This window comes from Populus nigra, chromosome 3, assembly GCF_951802175.1.
Source record: "Populus nigra chromosome 3, ddPopNigr1.1, whole genome shotgun sequence".
In the NCBI taxonomy this organism is placed as follows: domain Eukaryota; kingdom Viridiplantae; phylum Streptophyta; class Magnoliopsida; order Malpighiales; family Salicaceae; genus Populus; species Populus nigra.
Genome location: NC_084854.1, coordinates 24,239,588 through 24,262,875, shown reverse-complemented (window position 1 = coordinate 24,262,875; position 23,288 = coordinate 24,239,588). Strand labels below are relative to the sequence as shown.

At 35.8% G+C, this 23,288-nt stretch overlaps 3 protein-coding genes and 1 pseudogene across 5 annotated transcripts; 2 read left to right on the top strand and 2 right to left on the bottom strand.

The window, feature by feature from the left end:
- Positions 1-153: 153 nt before the first annotated feature.
- On the bottom strand, positions 154-3,884 carry LOC133689474 (cystathionine beta-lyase, chloroplastic-like; annotated as a pseudogene).
- Positions 3,885-4,337: 453 nt separating this feature from the next.
- LOC133688624 (tubulin-folding cofactor B) lies at positions 4,338-7,165 on the top strand. The gene is made up of 8 exons (XM_062108172.1): positions 4,338-4,496; positions 4,575-4,726; positions 4,829-4,947; positions 5,103-5,164; positions 5,616-5,657; positions 5,897-6,030; positions 6,623-6,692; positions 6,910-7,165. Exons 1-8 carry the CDS (start codon positions 4,392-4,394, stop codon positions 6,955-6,957), a joined length of 732 nt encoding a protein of 243 aa, XP_061964156.1. The 5' UTR covers positions 4,338-4,391; the 3' UTR covers positions 6,958-7,165.
- Positions 7,166-10,161: 2,996 nt separating this feature from the next.
- Positions 10,162-17,977, bottom strand: LOC133688566 (condensin-1 complex subunit CAP-D2). 3 transcript variants are annotated; one of them, XM_062108084.1, is made up of 17 exons: positions 17,760-17,977; positions 16,953-17,296; positions 16,648-16,808; positions 15,374-16,556; positions 15,032-15,223; positions 14,221-14,883; positions 13,957-14,130; positions 13,728-13,795; positions 13,425-13,647; positions 13,240-13,339; positions 13,028-13,143; positions 12,894-12,951; positions 12,097-12,248; positions 11,805-12,006; positions 10,849-10,989; positions 10,677-10,770; positions 10,162-10,476 (listed from the first exon to the last, which is right to left on the bottom strand). In XM_062108084.1, exons 1-17 carry the CDS (start codon positions 17,890-17,892, stop codon positions 10,473-10,475), a joined length of 4,008 nt encoding a protein of 1,335 aa, XP_061964068.1. In that variant the 5' UTR covers positions 17,893-17,977; the 3' UTR covers positions 10,162-10,472. The 3 variants fall into 3 exon arrangements, with proteins under 3 accessions (XP_061964068.1, XP_061964069.1, XP_061964070.1); XM_062108085.1 differs by having other exon boundaries at positions 10,849-10,986; XM_062108086.1 differs by lacking the exon at positions 10,162-10,476 and having other exon boundaries at positions 10,673-10,770; positions 10,849-10,986.
- A 2,084-nt stretch (positions 17,978-20,061) lies between these two features.
- Positions 20,062-22,661, top strand: LOC133689077 (uncharacterized). Its single transcript, XM_062108799.1, has 2 exons — positions 20,062-20,451; positions 22,287-22,661. The coding sequence occupies exon 1, from the start codon at positions 20,285-20,287 to the stop codon at positions 20,429-20,431; it is 147 nt and encodes a 48-aa protein (XP_061964783.1). The 5' UTR covers positions 20,062-20,284; the 3' UTR covers positions 20,432-20,451; positions 22,287-22,661.
- Positions 22,662-23,288: the final 627 nt, after the last annotated feature.

The following is a 23,288-nucleotide window of genomic DNA, read 5'->3' as shown; positions in this document are numbered from 1 at the left end:
TTATTGTGGTACTGAATGCATACTAAAGAACATCCATCAAATATTTCAAACAACCAAGGTAGCAAATAACTATGCTCTAGAAGTTTTGAACATATCTGGAATAATTGCACTTCATTTGCCTGTTAAAGACAAAGGGCAAGGGCAGGCCATGGTTTAATCTAGGGAAAATTTTGGAGACGCTCGAGCACCTATAACGGTCCAGTTCTGAGTGCGTGCATGGTCTAAATCAGCAATCAGATCACTGACATCCTCTATCCCCACTGAGACACGACTAAGATCTTTAGTGAGACCTCTGGCATCTTGTACTGCAGCTGGTGTGCTTGCATGGGACATGAAGCAGGGCAAGCTCATAAGGGACTTCACACTTCCTACAACAGACAATCACATAGTAAGAGTACAGCTTGCAACCAAGCGTGAGGTACGAATATCATTTCTCAATATATTCACAGTAATCACACTCCATTTTGATTAGACAGGGCTTGGAACAAGATATTTCGCACCTATATAGGGTTAGAAGATTGGAAACACAAGTAGATCTATCAAAGTTTAAAATTGGAATTTATGCAACACGTACGAGGCATTAAGTCTGCAAGTTTTAAGTTACAAGCATCTATTGGTTCAAATGAATCCTCTCTCATGGAACTTTCAAGAGATTTGCAGCCTTAGCTCTAAGGAAATATGGGAGGCATAGGTTGCGGGGATCTTGAATGCCAGTGATCTCCCATGACATAAGATTTCAATACCATGCATGGAGTACGTAACCAGCTGATTCCAAAATCCCTCTGGCGTTCCTTTTAACCTGAGCTTCATTCCCTCTCTCATTGCACACTCATTCAAATTCTAATGTGCAAAGATAATAGCTATGCAGGAACGAACCCGTATCTCCAACATCATCTTTCACCATGCAGATATCTCAGGGGTTTAATCAATTGGATTTTAAATTACCCCCACAAAAATATTTTCAAGTCATGATAAGCTTTAAGTAGGAAAAATGATTACCAAAACTGATTATATATGCTGAATACTTGGTAGTCTTAAGACTCTTAACAACGTGCTTAATTTGAGAGTGCCGGTGACCCGTTAAAAAGCTAAGCACAGATCCTCCACCCTTTGCCTGCAAGAGCTGTAACAAAAGGGCTTTCTTATATAAGAGGTTTCACACTGCAAGAACAAGGTTCATATCTAAGCTACAATTAAAGTCAGGCACACCTGAGAACAGTGCAAATCACGTCCAGGATGAACAGGAAGACCAGCATAAGTTACTTTCTTCACCCGTGGATGTGATGAAAGGAACTCCGCAATTTTCTGTCCATTCTCCTGCCGGAGGTAAACAGGATGAACTGTTTGCAAATGCAATACATTGTTAGGCATTAAGGTTTTCTCACAAGCTCTCCACTCAAAAGATCAACATAATATTTTCAACAAGTACACAACTATTAGAAAAAGACTTCAAGACAGCAAAGGAAACAAAGGACATCCCTTATACAAATGCACTAAGAAATTAATACACAAGTTAGAGCCACAACCTTTCCCCTTTTACCACAAGCACGCCTGCCATGACATCACTATGTCCAGCTTTAAATTTTGTCGCTGAGTGCATCACAGTGTCTGCAAGGACAAGAAAAATTCAAAACTAAGCACCAGGAAGAACTGCAGTTCCTAAAATGTTAGGACCACAAAACATTGGCCAGACCTGTTCCAAGTTCCAACGGCTGTGATAATACTATTATTTACCAATACAAGTGCACCATATGCATCTTTGCAATTTTCTGAAACCTTGACAAGACCAGCAAACCATCGTAAAAAAACACAGATATAAAAACACAAGAACAATTGACAGCACTTAAAAACAGATAATAAAAAAGAGAAAGAGGGAGAATAGTTATGGACAATATATCACAGCATCACGGGTCACTATTGCTCAACCTTTTTAATTATGGAAAAGATATATCAATCATAACTCTCTTTTTTCACAGTATCAAGCACGATTGCCAAATTGCATTTATTCATACATGCATAATATAAATAACATAAACCATTAACAGCAAACACTTCCATATGAAAAACTCACAAATAGTCAAATAAGGACACTTATTGACAAATAAATTTCTTAACTTTGAGAAAGTAAGACCTTTACACGAATATCAGAAATTTAATGACGAGGGCTAGTTGGGCTCTCTAGCCACACATGAGCTTTGTTCGGGGACCAATTGCAGATGCATCTTCATGTAGATCACTTGTATCTACCCGTCTGCACATTGCTAAGCATTAGTATCTCAGATTTCAGATACAGCAGGACCATGATAAACAAGAAATAAAGAAATCATACTAACTTCACCACAATTCCAGTTTTTGGAGTTACTTTTGACAACAATCGGTCAGAACCACCATAAATGTATTCTCCAACAACAATTTCCTGGCCTAAGATGGCATTCGAACAGGTTAACATAAGAATTTACACGCAACTTCAGGATTAACTATCTCTGGCCATATTAAGAATGAAGTAGACATTCTACAGACACAAGTTTGCATAAACATGTGCTGAGTATGGACCTCATAACCTTGAACCTGTAGCAAAATGTTTAGAGCCAGTTACGGATCTCCAGACCATAACAGGCAGGGGATATTTTGAAACATAGGTAATAGTGTGGCATGGTGGATAAAATACTGGTTGTATGTGGAAAGAAGAGACAGCAAAATGAGTGAAAAGCACCTGTTCCAACAAGATGAATGACAGCAGTCAAAGCAGCCATTCCACTTGTGAAGCAGAATGCTCGATCTCCTTTATCTAGCTTTGCCAGGAGGCTAAAAATAAGAATAAGAGCAGAAATAAGCTAACAAAAAAGGAGGTGGAAGGAGAAACAACTAAGTTGGTCCTATAAATACTTGTGAAGACTGCTTTCAAGCATTATATAGACCAACAAACAAAACGTATACCTTTCTAAGGCACCCCTTGTAGGAGCATGAAAAACAAATTCATTAAAACCCAAAAAATGAAATGATGTTAAGCATGTGTTATGTATGAAATACGAACAAGAAAATAGTAGATAAAAAAGGGAATTACGTCCATGTCGAAAGCATACGAACTTGCACAAGCTTCTTGTACTAATGTCCATGATTAATTGAGCTCTCTATCCCTATTCTCATCACATGCAGTTCAAACTTTATACTTTCTAGCCCCATTTTCGTTATAAATATGGCATGACAAAAACATCAAAATTTTACTAGCATTACATTTACACTTTTCATCTACCCCGTCATCTATAACACAGTATATAATAAAGATAATACTTTAATTTTTATACAAAAAAAAAGAGATTAACTGGGTATTTTGAAGGGTGGTAGCATTTATTTGTCGAACAGTTTTTATTTTCAAAAATACTTCCTAAACACAATGTCAAACCTTGTCTTAGTATTTATTTTTTTAACATGTCTATAATTTTACTTGTATATATAAAAATATATTCTAATAATAACAATCTTAATTCTTTTATTTCTGTATTGTATATCTTTAATAGATTTTAAGGATAATACAGGACAAGTAAATTTGAATTTGACCTTGTATTATAATTTTTAATCCTATCGGTCCTTACAGCATTACCTGCTTAAATGTAATTGTGTGGTAAAGTGGTCTACTCATTGCACCATATGAATCAAACTCGTTCTCAAAGTTCATCAATTTTGTCGAAATACTAAGTTTCTTAATCTCAATTTCTGCAAAAAGAAGCATACTTTTCATTATACCCGTAAATTCAAATAACAATAACAATAACAAAAAAAGGCTTACCATTTATACACTCTGCTACACCATCACCCAAAGCTGGATTCCTAACATGAATATCTCCATCCTTCAAGCAATTGACTTCGAAATTCTTTGATAACATCAGATTCTTTCCCTTCAAATTCTTTTCCTTTTTAAACCAAATACTTGCTGGCAAAAACCCACATGAAAAACCCTGCAAAGCACCCACAGAAGAAAAGGAAATTCAGAATTGCTAACCCATAGAATTTTAAAACAAACCCACAAAAAAATACAAAGAATAATAAGAAGAAGAGATTATCAGTTACGTAAGAAGGAAGTTAACAAGCATTTAACATGCGATGAATAGTGATGGGCCTGTGGATTTGTCAAAGATTTGTTTTTTTCATATATACATATGGACCATCTTTGATAAGCATGAAACTCGACCCATTTACTAAAGGGCTTATTAAAGGACTAAGAAGCGAGAGCTAATAGCGATGGACCTGTGGATTTGTCAGAAACAGCGGGGCCCTGTTTTTTTGTGAGCTCAGGTGGGCCTATCACTTTCTCAAAAAAATAAATAAATAAATTATATAGCAAAAGAGGGCGGTGTTGCTATCGTTTTGCAACGAACTCTCAAATCTCTCTAATGGCATCATCACGCTTCCAGATTCAACCTGACGAGGCAGTCCTCTTACGAGTCACTCACTCCAATATCAAGTCTTTCTCTGCTGAAATTCGCTTCTCACTTCAGGTACAAAACCCACAAACACTTTTAGCTGAATCACAAGTTTCATTCACTGAAACTTGGATAAATTTGTATTATTGTTAGTCTTCAGTGGAAGCTGTTAAAGATAAGCTATGGAGAAAATGTGGGACTTCAGTGAATTCAATGCAACTTGAGCTTTATGATGATGCAAACTCAAAAGTCTCTAATTTAACTGATGATTCTAGACCTCTTGGTTTCTACTCTCCTTTTGATGGGTTAGTGTTTTGTTCAAAAAATGGGTTTGATTGTTGGAAATGTAGGTTTTTTGGGTTTCTCGAATTGATTGGTTAATGGGTTTTTATTTGTTGGGTTAAAAGGTATCGGTTGCATATAATAGATCTGGATCCTTCATCAGTAACAGCTGGTGGGTGGCTGGAAGATATTTCATCAGTGGAGAAATATTCAATTTCTGAAGAAGCTTATGATAAACGTGATGGTAAGTAATTGGATTTTATTTGATTGGATTAATTTCTTAATAATTATTTTATGAATGTAAAAAGTTTTTTTTTTTTTTGAGTAGATGCTGTGCCTGCAGACCACATTTTGGGTTTTACTGGTTAAGGAATTTATTTCTTCTTTTGCGCTTTTCAGGCACTTTTAGAAAATTTAAAGAAAAAATGGCAGCCCAAAATCCTTCAGCTTTTGCGCCTAAGGTAATCTTCAATAATTTGAGGTTCTTTACCCCTTGTTTGTTCTTTAATTTTTCTTTTTGTTTTGGCAATAATATGAGTGGAAAATTTTGAGGAGGAACAACCCAAGTGAGAGTAATTAATTATTCAGTAATTTCGGTGTGTGTACGTACACCCTTTCTCACGTTCACTTGGAGTCCATTTGTGGTAATTATGAGTTCAAGTAAGAAAGCACCATGCCATGTGAGGTGAAAATCTGCCATGTAGTAAGGTGCTCTATTTTCAAATTTGCGCCTGAAAATTTGAGTTTGCTATTTTATTCATGATTTTTGCTTCGATAATGTAGTGTGGAAGTATATACAATGGCCTCTTTCAGTGTGTTTGTTTATCTTGATTCAAAAAGTGATATTTTTTGTCAGCATTCTATGAGCTAGTGAGGGGAAATTTAGTTCTCTCATTTGTGTTTCATTCACAGATAACAGATGACTACATGGAAGACCTATGTGCAAATATCAAGGTCAGTTATTCCCTCACAATTTTTTTCTTGGTTTTGGTGGTTTCAGAGATGGTTGAGACTTTGGGTTAAATCTTGTATCCACTTTTAGGTACACGGTGTGAATGGATTCTTAACTTTATTTCTCCATTGCATTTTGAGTTTTTCCTTGCAGCAAATCTGTTGACCATTTTTGTCCTATCCACTTCCTTATTCAACAATTTTCTTTTTTATATATATTTTCCAATTCTCCAAATGATTAGGTGGGTGATAGATGTGAAATTGATCCAGGGGAGAAAAGAGGGGTTGTCAAATATGTTGGTCGAGCGGAATCTCTCGCACCAGGTTTTTGGGTAGGAGTTCAGTTTGACGAACCATTCGGAAAACATGATGGCATGTATGTATACTAATCTCTCTCTCTCTCTCTCTGTGTGTTATTCATAGGAACTTCAAAGTGCGGTGCTTTTGGATCTGTCTTGCATTTCAGTAGGAAAACAGGATAAAATTTGTCTCCCTTTATTTGGGTCAAATCATGCTGACATACTCTGTTTCAGAATATCAATGATGTTGTGTAGGAATAGATAGGCAGTCTTAAATGTTATTTTGATTCAATGTTGGAATTTCTTGCAAAAGTCAGTATTACAAATTCTGGTGGTAAATGGTGTCTGAATTGACTGTACATGAGTATGTTGGGCATTTCACCGATTCCTTTTTACATATGCAGTTGGCCTGCCTTTTACAGAATTACTGTTCTTTGATTAGTCTGTTGGACTGAAAATTTGAATCACACAGCCTTGGGTATGTGTAGGTATATGTATAGTTCATGAACCAAAACGTCTTGAGCGATTTTGACCAAGTTAGGTGTCTTCATTTTTGGTACCCTGGTTTACATTGTTGGTGTTGTGCTATGCTAATAGGCATTTAAAATCTTTCTCATAGATCATTCTGTGCTGCGTCCAATTATTTATTTCTTTCTCGAACATTTTCAGGGTAAAAGGAGTGCGCTACTTTGACTCTCCTCCACTTCATGGCGCTATGATTAGGCCAGACAAAGTAAAGGTTTGTATAGAACTATGTTCTCATGATGCTTCTGTGCTGGATCTGTCATTCACTGATGATCCAATGAAAATACACATCATATTACTGTAAGAGACATGGAGTAGATATAATTTCATGCATATGAAATCTAGATCATTCTAATGTTAAATGTCTGATATCAAACTGCTCATTTTGTTCGTGGATTTGATGAACAGAGCCTTTCTCTATATGATTTCAGGTTGGTGACTATCCAGAAAGAGATCCTTTCGAAGAGGAAGAAATATAACCCCTTTGGAGAAGCGAGAATTATCCCTCGAACTTTTATCTTCAACGTAATCGATTTGTTTTTGGTTTGAAGAATGTAAACACATACAGTTATTCAGGTAACTCTGAGAGCTTGATTGTACAACAAAGAGCAGGTTACTATGCTTCCTCGGTTGGTAGGAAGTGAAGATATCTTATAACTGATGGAAAATAGATCAATTTCTGAAATAGTTTGACCTGTTTTTTGCCAGTCTGATAACCTGCAAAGTAGGGGTGAGCAAAAAAACCGATAAACCGATTAAACCGAGAAAACCAGAAAAAAAAACCAAAAAAACCGAACCGAAAAAAAAACCGAATTAACAGATTAAAAAATCACAAAAAAATTCCGGTTCAGTTCGGTTTTGGTTTCGGTTTCTAAAGTCTGAAACCGATTGAACCGAACCGAACCGGTTCAACCAGCCACCACTTAAAAAAAAAAACAACTATAAATAGAATATTTCCTAACCCTAAATAACATTTACCCATCAGCCGCCGCCCCCCCTCCTCTACTCTCTCTGCATATCTTATCTCTCACTTTACTCTCCACATTGATTTTTCTCCCCTCCCTCTACCATCTACGAGACTTTTGTCTTGCTGTGGTTTCTTCCTGGAAAGCACGAGTTTTTGAGAAAGCAGAGATTAATCAACAATGACTTTGTTTGTTTTTGTTGGATCTGGTGGATGGAACCCCGATCCGCTCTCTCATTTTCTTGTTGTTTCTTGTTCTTCCCCTCTCTGGTTTTTGGGTTTTCCCTTTGTTTGTTTTTGTTGGATCTGGTGGATGGAACCCTCCTTTTATTGTTGTTTCTTGTTCTTCCCCTCTCTGGTTTTTGGGTTTTTTCTTTGTTGGTTCTGGTGATGAATTTCCTTAACATTAATGATACATCGTGGGGTGAAGGAAACTGAAACAAAATAGGATTTGTGGTAGACAACCAGATCTACAATGTGGATTGGATTTGGTTGTGTTGATGGTTCTAATAGAGGCCAACATTTATTTTTTTTTTCAGGCGGGTTCTTGTATTCCAGAGGAGGAAGAGGATGAACAGTGTTGGTAGAGGACCATTGGGTTTGAACCGGTTTGGAATGGAAAAAAACCGAACCGAACCGAAATTAATCGGTTTGAACTGGTTTTCGGTTCGGTTCGGTTCAAAAAATTAAAAAAATAAAATTTTGGTTTGGTTGTTTATTTTGGTTTAAAACCGGATCGAACTGGAAATGCTCAGCCATCCTGCAAAGTCCCGACATTGCTGCAAATTGACATCGTTTTTGTTATCATACTTGAATGCAATCAGAGTCTTGCCAGTTGCTAAAGCTTATCTTCGCTCTTCGCAAACTACCCCTTGGTTTTTCCTAATTCTCTAGTCAGGGACATTAATGCATTTTAACACCACGTTCACACACGAAGATAATAGTATCATGTTGATTTATCTCACTGAACGAGCTTCATAATCGTAGCTTTTATAGAGAGATGGTATCATGCATGGTTATCAGACCTTACAAAGCTTGGGTTATTGAGTTGTCATATCATTTCGAGTGAACAATATCATTTTAATTTTATTAAAAAAACTTCCTTTGTTTTAACCCAACTAGGTTTATTCAGGCTTAGCAGGTTGCGAGTTAATCTATTATTAAGTAATCTAGTATCAATGTTAAAATGGTTCGTAATAAAACATGGTCCAGATTAAGCTCTAAATTGCCGAGTTACCGTTTCAACTTTTAGGTCAGATTGAGTTTAATCGTTTTCAACAGTTATTTATTAAACTTTATTATTCTAATACTTAATCTTATAATTAATTCCAACATATATCAAACATTTCATATAATCTACTGTTAATTTCTCACCTTAGAATTACTGTGTGGATATGTTTGCAAAGTCATGTGGGTTATGCTTGCTCATTTTGATGGTGTATGAATTCTATGGAATCATCTATGATATTTACCCCCTTTAATTTTATGAATTCTATCAAATTATTTTCAAAAGCTTGTTTTCTTTTGACTGCATTCATGGCGTTTCATTGCCAATGACATCCTTCTGTCTGCCTTCCTTAGAAAACTAACAAGAGTTGTGTTTTTATACAGGCAAGGGAGAAAGAATTGAAAAATTATAATAACATGGTTTTATGAGATATATAAGAAAAAAACAAATTGACCACCCTAAAATTATAGTTTGAAAATCCCACTATTACAAGGACATGATCAATTATTTCAAATCAAAACTGAGTATTTTTCTCAAGTTATATTATTATCTGCAGACCAATCTAGATTTGACTAAAAACAGAGTTCAGGTTACAAAGTCATTGGGTTAATCTGCTGCTCATCAAATCAACCCAAATCCATCATTTTTTTCTACAACAACATACTTTTAACTAAAAAAATCATTGATATTGACCTATTTAAGTCTACACCAAGATTAGTTGGGTAAGTCAAATCACAAGTCAATCTGGTTAAATCAGTATTAAAATCGGTTCAACTTGAACTCTATCCTAGATTCTGTTGTATCGGGTTATAAAAATTTCAGACCACCGGTGTTTAACCCTTAAACAGTAGTAAGATGCTCAAACCTTTTACCAGAGTGCTCATTGAATGACACTAAAAACAGAAGCGAGGGCTTATAGTAATGAACCTTGTTGGAAAGCATCCGAGCCCTGTTTTTTTCTTTGTTTTCTCAGGCGGCCCTTCAATGCTCAATTTTCTCAAAAAACAAATCAAGAAATCAATTTTAAAGAGTAGCAACGGCATTTGTTTTGCAGCAAACTCTCAAAATTTTATATTCCTCTAATGGCGTCATCTACGACGAGTCACTTACTCCAATCTCAAGTCTTTCTATGAACTCAATGTGATTTCAGGTTTGTTCCCATCCAGATAGAGATGCTTTCTAAGAGTAAGAAATATAATATAAACCTTTGGAGATGCGAGAATCATTCCTCGCTTTTTACATTCAACATCATCGTAACTTTTTTTTTTTTTTGGCTGGAAGATTGATGCATGTCAGTACATGCAGTGAAAATATTCAGGAGCAAAAAACTGAAACTGAGCTTGATTGCACAATCAATAGCAGGTGATGATGCTTACTCTGTTGGTTGACATGATAGTTGATATTGGAAGAGAAGAAAATATGTCAATTTCTGAAATAATTCGTTTAAGACCTGTTTTTGTTGGATCATTTTTTCAAAAACAAATACCAATGTTGAGAGGTAATAAAATTGGTTGAGATAATCTAAATCAAATAGAATCTTTACAGTGAAAACAGTGGTCGTAAGTAGTTTTTAATTCATCAAGCAAAAAATGGTAAAAAGTAAAACCTTAGTTCCAGAACTGTGTGGTGCATTTTTTCATTACACAAATGCATACAGGCTGCGATAAATCTTTGAAGCCATTCTTTAAGTAAAAGAAGCAATATGATACAAATACCTTCTCAAAAACTTGAAACTTTACTTTTCTTCATTTATGGAAAAGCAAAGACTGGTCTGCAAGCTACCCCTACTTCTCTCTTTTTTTCTATCTGCATGATCACATAAAAAATTTGTCACTCTTTTATAGACCTGATACGGTGAGCTAGAACTAAAAGGTACTGGACAATAGCTACAGCTCTGACAATCATGGGTAAGGCCAAATTCTCGTGGATTTTTTTTTCTTGTGGAAATTTGTACACAATAGCATGCGGCACATTCATACGCATGGAGATAATATTTAGAAACCTACCTTTGCTTTGACCTGGTGGATCTTCTAGATGATGCAGAAATATCACCACTCTCACCCTTCACTTTGCTTTCCGTAGCTCTAGATTTGGAGGCCACTGTAAAAGATAGCAGATTATAGCAACAGTAGAAAACAGTTGACTGTAGTTACAAAAGAGTCAGAGAACTTGAATGACCTTTTGACTGTACTTCAATGCCATCTGACTCCATGCCTGTCACCTCACTTGAAGTACCTGAATATTCACCTGACCTGTTGACCTCAGAATCCGATGATTGAACCATTTCTTCCATGGATGGATCATCGATTTCACCATCTGCTTCATTGGTTACCAAGCATAGGCAGAAAGTATCATTTATAAGCACATATCTTGCAAACAGGAACACAATTCTTAAAACGCTAGTTGAACCGAATATTCTTTGCTTAAAGGCCTATACCATATCCACAAACAATGCAGTGCGTCAAGGTAATATGGCCCTAAAAGTCTACACCTTCACTAAGGTTCCATCAATTATTTAACCCTTTGGAACGAATGAAGCCTATTCAAGATGGAACTAAATTTTAGAAAACAAAATGTGTTACATTGAAAAGATGAGATGTATTTGACATTAGCAGGAACCAAGGTACTGAAAGAGAAATTAAAATCAGTAAATAGTTCACCACATTTGCGTTCCACACTAAAAACCAAGATATTGATAACCGAAAAAAAAAAACAGAGAAATCCTGAAAAAGACATCCGAGTCAACAAGTTGTATCTTGAACAGGCACACAACAAGCAAGAGTACGATGCCTGGCAATATATCCTGGCACAATCCAAGGCTTAAGTACATCTAATCACCTAAAGGGAGGAAGATTTGATCAGACCTATAAAGCATGTTGTGGAAAGGCTGAATCTACAAAATATCCTATTGATACTTCTTACCTTTTAGGGTTGTATTCATCAGTAGAAAAGGATATCAAGAGTGTCATCTGACATGTACATTGTTTTAACTAGGTAATTCAAAAGCTTCCAAAATATAGCGATGAATGTCTTTGGAAAATCTGGAAGCACGGGGAAAGTTCCAAGACATTAAACATTGAAACAAGCACCCCCTTCCAATATATATATATATATATATATATTACTGTACCAACCTTCAATAACATCTGATCCTTCACTCACTTCTCCTTCATTTCTAGCCACCGCACAACCTTCCATGCCACCGATTTTCTGCTGATGAATTTGGGCATTTCTTGCTGTCACTTCCTGTTCTTTCTTTTCCATGTGGAACTTAGTAAGCTTCTCCTCAAATTCCTCAATGCATAATTTAAGTTCTGGTTTTGCAAACTTCTTAGCCTGTTTGCACATAATGAAAATGGAAAGCATACCATTAAATCATTACAAATGATGGGATGGAAGAGGAACAGGATTACAGAAATCCAATACCTTAATGATTATGCTTTTAAAATTGTCCATGACAGAATCCTCAGACAGGACATGTTCAAACGTCTTAAATGAATCAATGAGTTTTTTCATTCCCTTTTCAGTAAATGCCAGCTGGGAGAGGCAATACGAGATGTATTCCCACTGCCTAGTATCTGCAGCAATAGAGCAGTCCACACAGTAAGGAAAAAATCACCTTTGAAGAACTATATATATATATATATATATATATATATATATATATATATATATATATATATTAACAAGCATGGGAGAAAATCATGTGCTACACGTAAAAACAAAAGGAACATCTCCATCCATGCATGTTTTTCTTTTTTTTCCTCTGTTTTGTCCTAAAAGCAGGCAGTGTAAGATTAGAGACCAACTAGTCCAGGAAAAGCCTGCATGCACTTGTAAATAATAGTTGAAAATGAAAAAGCAATGAGCATCTCCATCCATGCACAAGGAAATGAGAGTACATTTACAATCTCATGCTTATAAAGGAGATATGGTTTCATGCATCTACGTGAGTGATGGTTTTTAGAACAAATTTTAACAATAATTGAAATAGCTGAATTTGCAAGTATGGTGTAGCACATGCACCATATAAAAGTCATAAATCACTTAATCATTAAAATCAATGCTATCAAACAAGTTTGAATAAGATCATATTTTCTCAGCCAGTAAGTTCGTACTCGGTGTACTATTGCATAACACAGCAGACTTGTATGATCTGACACCATACGATCACATCCGCTTGGTAAACACTATGTACAGAAGCATAATGAACAAAGACATACCTATCACTCCACTGAACCTGTTGCAAAGCTTTTCAACAAGAGACTCCATTTGTTTGTCCTGGGGAGAATCAGGGAAGTATAATGTTCAAGTCATTGTTATACTTGCTAAATCAACTCAGTTGAGCAGTCTATACCTTTTTAATGGACCCAATTAAAAACTGCATGATGTTGCAGAAAGTCTCCCTTTTCAGCTCCTGGTTGGATAATTTGCCAAGTATATCTGGAAGTAAGTTATATATAGGATTGCTTCCTGCATTATAGTTACGAAAACAATTCAGCATCCATTTTCCAAGAGAAATGACCAATTCACTTAGCATGGCATTACTAGTTAAGTATCAATATTTACCTTTCTTTGACAGCTCATGAAAGAAAAGTTTAGCGAGATTTGAAATCCTCTCCTGTTCATCTTCTAATCTTATAGCCATCTCATTTATATAACCTTTAACCTGATAAGCAAATGCCCAGAATCAGATATTGTATCATTAAAATAGCAGAGAAAGAACGGTGAAAGAGATTAGCAGGTTCTCTGACCTTCATCATATCATTTAATATGAGATGAGAAAGCACCAGCACAGCATTTTTCCTAACAGAAACCGAAGGATCTCGTAAGCGAGCATACATGTTTTCAGTCCATGGTTCTAACAGATTAGGAAACCGAACTGCTAAATCTCCAAGAGCAATAGTGCAGTTTGAACGAACAGTTTCTGATGGGGCACTTTCCACAACTGTGAAGAGAAGCTGGAGATTTGCATCACTGAGAACACATTCACCCCGAAGTTAGGCATAAGCTTTTCATGAGCGTGAGTGAGAGAAAGAGGACGGGGGAGGTCTCACCAAAAATCTGGATCAATAATCATAAATCGACAAAGAGCAAGCATTCCAGATGCCTGTAGTTCAGGATACTGAAAAACATAAAGTCCTGTTAGTTTCACTGAAAAATTGGAGGATATTCAATTATTCATGGAAAACAAAAGATGATGATTGCATCATGTCATACGCAAATCTCTTAAAGAAGAAAGCAAACGCGAAGGCTTTGTAAAGCCAGAAAAGCTAATAGAATCACCTTTTGCATCAAACTAAAATTTCTACAAAGCTTCGACAGGAAAGGTGCACAAAGCCCTATCAAATATTTCTCTTTGGAACCACCAGCAACAATCTCTTTCTCTGCTCTCTCAGAGAGTGTATCCAGAATTGCATCTTCAGAGGCAGAAACACCTAGCTCCGCATTGATGTTATCCTGCAACAAATAGTCAAAGAGATATTCCAAATTAAAAGCTGGAGTTTGTTGTACATGACAATGATGTATAGTACGAAATTTTCAACCTACCTTTGGTGTATCATCTTGTTTTATACCATTATTATGACCATTCTGTCCATCAGCTCCCAATTTATCCCTCTTCAGCTTCTGTTTTTGGATCTTCCGAACACAGGTTTCTATGTATAGTAACTGATTCATGGCAACATGACTTGTGACAAATAAATATCTACTAATTTTTGCAACTTGAACTGTTGTAAGAATATCAGCGCTGCCACTTTCAATATCATTCTGCAAGTCATCTCCTCCACTACAAATGAAAACAGAACTAAGAGACTTCTTTACAAGGTCAGCAGCTAGGGTTTCCGGAGTGGGATGAATTGTATATATGACACCTATTGCTTTATCAGCAGCAGCATACCATGTGTTTTCTGGAAGCCAAGAGCCACTAATCAAGTTCTCTAAGAAACCAAACACACGGCTACCATTACTAGCCAACAGCTTTTTCTTGTCCTCTTCTGACAATCTCTGAATGGCAATGCATGCTGTCCTGGCAAGCAAAGGGTCCACTTTAGCCCAACGGCCAAAGCCAATATCAATAATATCTTGCAAGTGTGAGCCAAGAACTCCAGGGGACGCTTTTGCAGCCATGCAAAGCACTGATAAAGCTCCACGACTTTGCTCTGGGGTTGTACCACTAATGTTAAAGCAAAAGAAATCCCATAATGCTGATATCTGCAAAAACAAATGCTTTATGAGAGATCTAAATGTGGCATGAACAGATGAATATTAAGTTAAAGAATATAAAGTAACACCTTTTAACTTTGAATTAATTACTAACAGCAACTAAAACCTCCAAAATCATATGATAAGAGGGACTCACTGTGCTTGTGGAGATATCACCTTTGGAAACCAATGCATTGACAATAAATTCCAGAGCCGCAAGATCTCCTATATTTGAATCTATGGCAAGATCCAAAAGATTCTTAGCAGTATCTACTGGATTTTTCCGGACATAAATTGTAATGAAGGCATTCTCCACAGCTTCATAGATGGATTTATCCTGAGAGAATACCTGCAGAATCCAGCATTGATGACAGCATTAATTTCAACAGTTTAAAATATAAGTACAGAGTAGACAACCTTAAAATTAAGAATACATCATCTTTGCTTCCTAACTTGCAGTGTCACTATTTCCCAGGCATGACCAAAATTAAAAACCTACCAATGGCAACATCTTACGGAGGCAAGCCTCTGCACCATCAATTTGGAACTGTTTGCACCTCATCAGCAGCAAAATAGTGTTCTCAACATCTGTGGCTGAAGATGAAGCCATCAACTGGACAAGCGTAGGCATTGTGGCAGATACGCACTTAGAAAATATCAAGCCAGCCTCCAGAGATGCAACCAAAGCCCTGGTTTGCTCCAAATTCCCAATATCTGGCACTGAGCTATCCTTCTGAGGAATCCCTTCTTCCAGATTAGGCACACTGTCAGTTAAACTCTCCTGCTGTTCCGTAACTGGTTCTTCCATATTCACATCATCCACCTCACCTCCATCATAGGTCTCATTATCAGATTGCAATCCATCCAAAACACTTTCTGCACTTTTATCTGGTTCAAGCTCATTCAACTTCTTATTGTATTGTTCTAATGTTGCCTGAAATGAAGCTATTCGAAGCTGGGGACCAAAAGGGTTATGTTGCAACATCATGATAAGCAAATTTAATGCAGCTTTTCTAACTATTGCAGATTTATCCTCCAATCTCCCAGCAGCAACTGCAGCAACCTCGTTCCACAGACCAATTGAAACAGAATGCTCTTCACATAGTTCAGCCCAAACTTGAAGAACCCGACTCCTGGTATAAGCAGAAACATCTCGGCAGCGCTCAAGCAAGATTTCCAACATGGCTTGCTTTGTGCGGAGACGAACAGATTTAGAACTGACATCACCCTCAACATCTTTAAATGCCTTTGCCACCAACTTCCCCAGAACAGCAACAAGAGCATTCCTTATCTTATAAGATTCTCCTCCAAAATGTGGGACCAAGACCCCAATGTTAGTTGAAATCAACTTTGGTAGCCGATCAGCAAGCTCTACAAGAAAACGCCCAACATTTTCAGCCCCAGCAGTGTCTTTCACATAAGCTTTTGGATTGGTCCTCCCAACCTCTCTGATCAAAGAACTGGCAAGGGTGCCATCAGCATACTTCTTCTCAGCCCCAGCAACCGCATCAGCCATGTGGGTAACAACATAGTCATATTTGTGAACTAGGTGCATGATTGAAGCACATGACTGTGCTGTATAGTGGTATTTCGTAGCACAAGCCCCAATTATTCGGCAAAGAGCATCTTTTGTCTCAGAGTCCTTTATAAGTGTTGCATTCTCAAACAAACCAAATGCATTTCTGTAAAACCCCAAATCAAAAAATTTCAAACACTGCACCAAAACATAATTATGGCAAGTCAAAGCAGAACAACATTACTAAGTAAGCTTACTTTGTAATAAAAGAAAGATAATTTTCATCAGGGTCTGTCGATCCAAAGAGCAACGCAAGGTTGATCTCTAGTGAATTAGCAATCAAATTAAGTACCCTGCCCCTCTGTGGTTCCCAATTCCATGAATGTACCGACTGTTTCTTCCTATTAGGCCCTGTCATCTAAACCAATCCAACAACAATATCAAACCCAACAAGTCACACACGCACAAGCACACACAAAATTCAAAAAAAATAAAACAGCAAACCCAATATCACTGTCACACCTAAAAATCCCTTCAGGTAGCATAATGGCAAATAGATTACCTTAGTTTTGTTATTTGAACTAGCACTTGACTCCTCAGACAGAACAATACTGACGAGGAAAAATGTGTAAATTTTAAGAGCATTTCGATAAGAAGAAACTCGATCAAGCACCGGAGGAGTCTCATTCCCATTGTCATTATCATCATCCTGGCCTTGAAAAACGCGCAAGAGAGAATCCACATTTGGTAGCAAAACACTTAGGTTCGACCGAAGACTCTCCACAAGATTGACTTTACCGGATGGAGTTAGACTAGAAAACCCTTTAACTAAGGAATATACGTGATCAAACACTTCTTGCTCCTCAATGCAGAATATCTCTTTATCCGACAAATCAAAGGATACTCCTAATCCAACAAAAAAAAAAATCAGAGTCTAAAAACCATTAAAAATGAGCACTTAAAAATTGAATTTTCCATCAGTAATTCAAGATTACATTCACAATTAAAATTATTTCTGATTCCTTTAAAATTAAATGCTAAAAAGCGTCGAAATTGAGCACTTTAATTACATTTTTAAAACACCTAATCCTATAAAAATTCAAAATTTTTAATAATTTTTTTTTAAAAAAAACTAAATCTTTCTGTTTCACTCTATTATGATTCATAAGAACAACTAAGTTAAAGAGTTTATTTTCCCTATTATTAACAGTTCACAAAAATATAAAAAATTCTTTTATTTTCCCGCACCTTCTCGAGAAACAAACAAAACCAAACCCTTAACAAAAACAACAAGAAATCCCAAGTTGAAACGAAGTAAAACCTGAGGGAATGAATGTAATTAGTGGAATTGAGTAAGGATAGAGCTGACCTTTGACAAATTCTTCGAGTTCAGGAAGACGGAGAGAAGCGACGTCGGTTGGGTTCAGAACATGGAGACGATTGTCTTCGTTTTCTTCTTCTAAGGATTTTAGATTTTGTGGAAACACAAAATAAGGAGCCATTTTTAGAGAGATAGAGGGGGGGTGTTGTTCTCTGCGTCTCTTTTAGGATCTTCTTTCTTTGCTTGAGGTGGGGGATGAAATTTGAATCGGACACTGAAAACTGAAAAGGGAAGGGAGCGGGAATTTGAGTGAAGTTATGGGCTCAACCCATAATATTACAGGCCTTTGTATGGGATAATCGGGCCTGGCCATATAAGGCCCGATAAAAATGGCCCTGTGTGGAATCCGTAAGATAGTCGTAAGCAGGTATTAGGGCTTTCATCTAAACCAATAAGCATGACCTTGACCTCTTTTTTAAACTGTTTTTCATTTTAAAAAAATATTAAATTAATTTTTTTTATATTATTTCAATGAATTTAAGTTGCAAAATCATTTTACACCACATTAATAAGCACACAATAATTAAACAATATCTTTATTGATTACTAAAAATATTTAAGAAAAAACCCAAATAGGTTTAAAATTCAAGAATTACTGAGATTTAATTGGATTTTTTAAAAATAATTATCTCAACCTATCTTAATTAAAAAAAACTTGGACACCATGATTTAATTAAATTTAAAATTTATAATCCGAATCTAACTTGGTTCAAAGTACAGGAGAGATAAAAACAACATTCATCTATACATACCATACCTTTATTCAAAGGTGAACAAAAAAATTAAAAAATTAATTAAACCGAGAAACTGGAAAAAAAATAACCGAAAAAACCGAATCGTGAAAAAAATCAAGTTAAAATGTTGAAAAAACCGACCGGTTTAGTTCAGTTTTATAAATTTGAAACCGAAAAAACTAAACCAAACCAAAAAAAAAAAATCGAGCTAAATCGAGCAAAACCAAAAAAATCGAGCCAAGCAGAAACCGGTCGGTTTGAACCGATTCGGTTTGGTTTCGGTTTTTTTAAAAAAATTTGATTTAACTACTTTTTTTTTTATAAAAACCATACAAAAAATGATCACTCCTATCTTTCCTTCTCCTTAATCATAATTAGATAAGAGACAAGATAATAAATATTTATTTTTTAATATCATATAATTTAATTTAATTTAATTTTAACATGTAAATCTCGAGATGTAACCTCATCTTTATTTTATTTTATTTTTTTTTTAAAAAAAGTAGGTGTGTGACCTGTCGCCCAAATAAACATATGTTTGGCAACTTTATCAGAGATGTTACGTGTATAACTTATGGGTTCCAGCTTTTCTTTATTTAATGCTTTTAACAATCAATGCTTTTATTGACATGGGTCTCATTGTCTCTCTCGACAAGAATTGAATCCTCTGGCACCATGCCACGTGTCCTTCATTCGCCAATCAGGTTTTTGTCCAAGAGGGCTCAACCGAGCTTCCATTGTAACATCAAAGATTGCCCCTTGTTTTGGGGCGTAATTTTCCACAAAACCCATGTCCCAAGACAGAGCACTGTCCTTGCTTGCAAGACTATCAACCCCAGCAAAGAAATAAAGAAAAATCATTAAAAAAAAATAAACTCCTAACTGGCTAATATTATTTTATTCTCAAATATAATCCTTTTAAGTTTCGATGGAATTTCTCAACTTGTTTGATAATTATGATAATTATAAATGAAAATAATTAGTTATAGTCAAATTAAAATTCATCGGTGTTACTTAATAAACTAATTATAGTCAAATCAAATTTTAATTGCATTTTTAACTTAGTAGAACAAAATTTTGGGAATAAAATCACTTTCACAGATCAGGTGTTTTGACAAATGAAATTTTTGAAAATTCTTTCATGATGGATGACTAATTAAGAAATAGATAAAACAATTATATATATATATATATATATTGAATTTTTATTCATGATTTTCTCCAAAAACTTTAGTTATCGAACCAACTCATTTTATTTTTAAAACTTTATTTATTGATTAATCTACTTAATTAAGAAATATTATTGAAATCTAAACTTACAACAACTAATCTATTAAGAAATTCTTTTGAATTTAAATAGACTACAATTTATTATTTTCATCGAAATTATTTAACTAATAAGTTAAAGAATCTTATTAAAATGTAAATAAATTATTATTAAGAATAAAATGAATCATTTTAGGAAAAAAAACCTTTATATTAAAAAAGAATTTATTTTTTTTTGTAAGAAATTGTTGTTCCTAAAACTACATCTGGAGGTGTGCTAGCTTATCAAAAAATTTGTCGGGAGGTTATATTTTCAAAAAAAAAAAAAAAACACTCAAAGTCTTTCCAAATCTTTGACTTCACCATCTGTAACTAGCAACTTTAGACAACAGGTTGTTGATCCTGAAATGGGGTTATCTTTCTCTCTTGAAAGCTGAAAACACAAGAGTGGACTTGGTGTCTTAAAAGGGAGAGGAAAGCAAAGAAAGCAACAGAGAGAGTGAGAGAGGAGAAATGGCAATGCCATGGAGCATGGCTATATGGATTGCAAATATGGTGTGGGTGGGACTTGTAGGATTGGTTTCTACTTGCTTGACTGTTGCTGATGAGCTTGCTAGTTCTCTTAGAACTGGAGATATTAGTCCTTTTCATGTTGGCTGATCCTTTTCCTTCAAAACTAGGTGACTCTCTCTTTTTGCCTTGTCTATTGCCTTATCTTGTGTACCTGCAATTTTTTCTCCTGTCTATTCAATTAGGCAATTGCTGTTTCTTTATTGGCCATCCCAAATTTCTTTCTTTTTCTTTCTTGGGTTTCTGTTTGATACTTTGGTTTCAATTGTTTAATCAATCTGATGTCTTGTGGTTCTTGTTTAATTCCACCACCGCTGCTTAACTTTTGGAATTTAAAATATCAAAATATTTTGGTGGTTTTGTGTTATTTTCTTTTATTAGTCTTGAAAGGCATATGATTTTTCATGTAACTCAATTGCTTCTTTAGCTCCTGCTTCTGCTAATAAATAACAGTTGGATGCATGATGGCCTTCATCTTGTCTGTAGCATGGCTTTCTGTCTATGTTTGTGTTTGTCTTTTGAAGTACATGTGTTGTCTAGCAAATTATTGGTGATAAGGATAAAGGAGACTACGTTTACAGTTCATGTAGTTTTCAGTACTTGCTTGGTGTAGAACTTCCTTTGAATGTGACATAGGAAAGAGCTGATCTTGACAAAAATATGAAACTAGAATGGAATTGTAAGTTAAACTGATTTGTTCCTTGACCCATTGGACTTGTGGGAGTGGGGGTGGTCCTGCAGCACAAAGATGGGGTTATTCATGATTGTATTGTTACCAGGTTTCTCTGGCAAGGTTTTGGGAAACTTTGCTTTCTCATCCATAATGTCCTCGTTCTCAACAGAACCTGATGGTGTCTCATCTGACACATAATTTTGTTACGTGTGCTGTGCATCTCCTTTTATATGCCTTAATAATTGATCTGTCTTGTACATGTTTCTGGTTTTCATGTATCATGGCAGTGGTGGTAGCAATCGAGAAAAGTTTTCACATAATGTTTGTGGTCTCATTCTGATCCTCTTAAGCTCGGTTGAGATATGGTTTTAGTATGTAGCTCAGTTGTTGCTTTCCATATTGCAAAATTTTGGGGAATCTTAGTCCTAGTTCTCTAGTTAGTTTATTGACAAAGGACTATTACCCTTTTCAATGGATTTCTAGCGTTGCATATCAAATGTGAATGAAGCTAGGTTCTCATAACTTGGTTGGTCTCATAGGTGATTTTATGGTTCTTCCATTGCTTCAGGTTTTTGTTGGCTTTGCATCCTTGAGACATGTATTCCATGTTGGTCTCAATGGTTTGTTTGACCCTATCCAATGTTTTTTCTGATCCTCTTAATCCGGTTATAGCTTCTTTTCAAATATCTTTGCAGCATATGGCCTTGTCTTTTTAAGGCAATCTTAACAAAAGTGAGAAATTGTTTGGTTTTTGGTTCTTGTGTTAGTGAATATACTCATGCACTTGACAGTAATGATACAGGTTAAAAAAAAAAAAAAACCATGATGAAGTTCACCTGCGAAATAGCTTGCCTGAAGCCTTAATTGGCTATTCTTCTGGCCATCTTTTTCAGTGTCAATCTTTCAAATTTGTGCAGAGAACAAAATACAATCATAAACAGAGTGGCATTTATTACCTTGACAAATTATGTAAATAAGCTGAATGGTGTTCATATGCCAGAGATGTGATTCTTTGAGTTCCTACATTCTAGTTGCTTGGTCGAGTCTGTATCCTGCATACACTTGAACCTTTGTTTCTCACTTCATCGACAAAACAGTTGGTGACTGTCTAAAGTATTTTACTTAACAGATTAATTTGACTTCAAAGATACTAGAAATAAAGTGATGTGTATATTGAAACTAGGAATTCTTCCAAGATGCTTCGAGTTTTAATTCAAACATACTGGAATTGTATATCTCATTTAATTTGACTTTCGAATATCATATCCACAGAAAGTATTAGAAGATCAGGAGGAGATGATTCTGCAGAAGTTGGAGCTCTTAATCTTTTGTAGCTCAGACAGTGAATAACACTAGCAGAATTTTGGTGACCAGAATTCTGTCTGACAGCAATTGTATTACAAATGTTTGCAACGCATGAGATTTGAAAAAAAGGTTTATGTTTCAGTTGTTTTTTCTATTGCACTGATGGTTGAACTGTTGCGATTGTGAACTGTAAATAGATTGTGGGGCACTGTAAATATACCAACGAACGAACATTAGATTTAGTTTGTTCTTGGCAGTACTGCAAGGGTGAATGATTTAGTGATCCTTGCTCCTGCAAAGCATCAGAGATATGAAATGAAATATCGAGTTCAGTTCTGCCTATGTCACTTTATGAGAAATGGAATTTAAGGCACGCCAATCTCCAACTTTTTTGTTTGTGCCACAAATTTACGCAAAAACCATCAAATGGCCTCCTCTATTGTGGTCCTTCTACAGCTCCACTGGGTAGAGGTCTCTTCTTCGAGTACATATGTGGGTGGGACTAATTAGACATGGAAATACAACTTTACTAAGAATCTAGTTAAGAGATTCGAATTAAAGACCTTAACTGCATGAGCCTGAACTAGTCCTTCGAAGCAGCCATTGTGTTGCTGGCTAACACGAGCTCCTTAGCTAAATGAGCCTGACCCGAACCAATTCGTGGGAGCAGCCGTTGTCTTGTTGGCTGTAACATGCTTAATCAAGCTAATACATGTAGCAAACTTGGTCCTTCCAATTTCTTGTTCAGCAAGGAAAAAGCAGCATAGCAGCTAGCTGTATTGTACGAATGGTAAAACCCCTGTCTTCCAGTTCTCTTCAAATTTGCTTCACTTGTTCCATTGCTATTTATCTCTAAAACCTCCATTAAACCTTCCAAAACATACTCGTTCCTTTTTATCTTACATACACAGTACTCCCCAGATTTTCTTGTATGAGTTACTATTGAAGTAGAGGAACAAACACAGCAAA

What these genes read in the sequence shown, in the direction of transcription:
- LOC133689077 (XM_062108799.1), top strand. Translation starts at nt 20,285, where the DNA reads ATGGCAATGCCATGGAGCATGGCTATATGGATTGCAAATATGGTGTGG.
- LOC133688566 (XM_062108084.1), bottom strand. Translation starts at nt 17,892, where the DNA reads ATGGCTCCTTATTTTGTGTTTCCACAAAATCTAAAATCCTTAGAAGAA. An exon ending in ATTTTAGTTTGATGCAAAAG is followed by an intron (nt 13,796 to 13,956) that starts GTGATTCTATTA and finishes TATGTTTTTCAG; the next exon opens with TATCCTGAACTACAGGCATC. An exon ending in TAATTGGGTCCATTAAAAAG is followed by an intron (nt 12,952 to 13,027) that starts GTATAGACTGCT and finishes GATTCTCCCCAG; the next exon opens with GACAAACAAATGGAGTCTCT.
- LOC133688624 (XM_062108172.1), top strand. Translation starts at nt 4,392, where the DNA reads ATGGCATCATCACGCTTCCAGATTCAACCTGACGAGGCAGTCCTCTTA. An exon ending in AGCTTATGATAAACGTGATG is followed by an intron (nt 4,948 to 5,102) that starts GTAAGTAATTGG and finishes TGCGCTTTTCAG; the next exon opens with GCACTTTTAGAAAATTTAAA. An exon ending in TTCGGAAAACATGATGGCAT is followed by an intron (nt 6,031 to 6,622) that starts GTATGTATACTA and finishes GAACATTTTCAG; the next exon opens with GGTAAAAGGAGTGCGCTACT.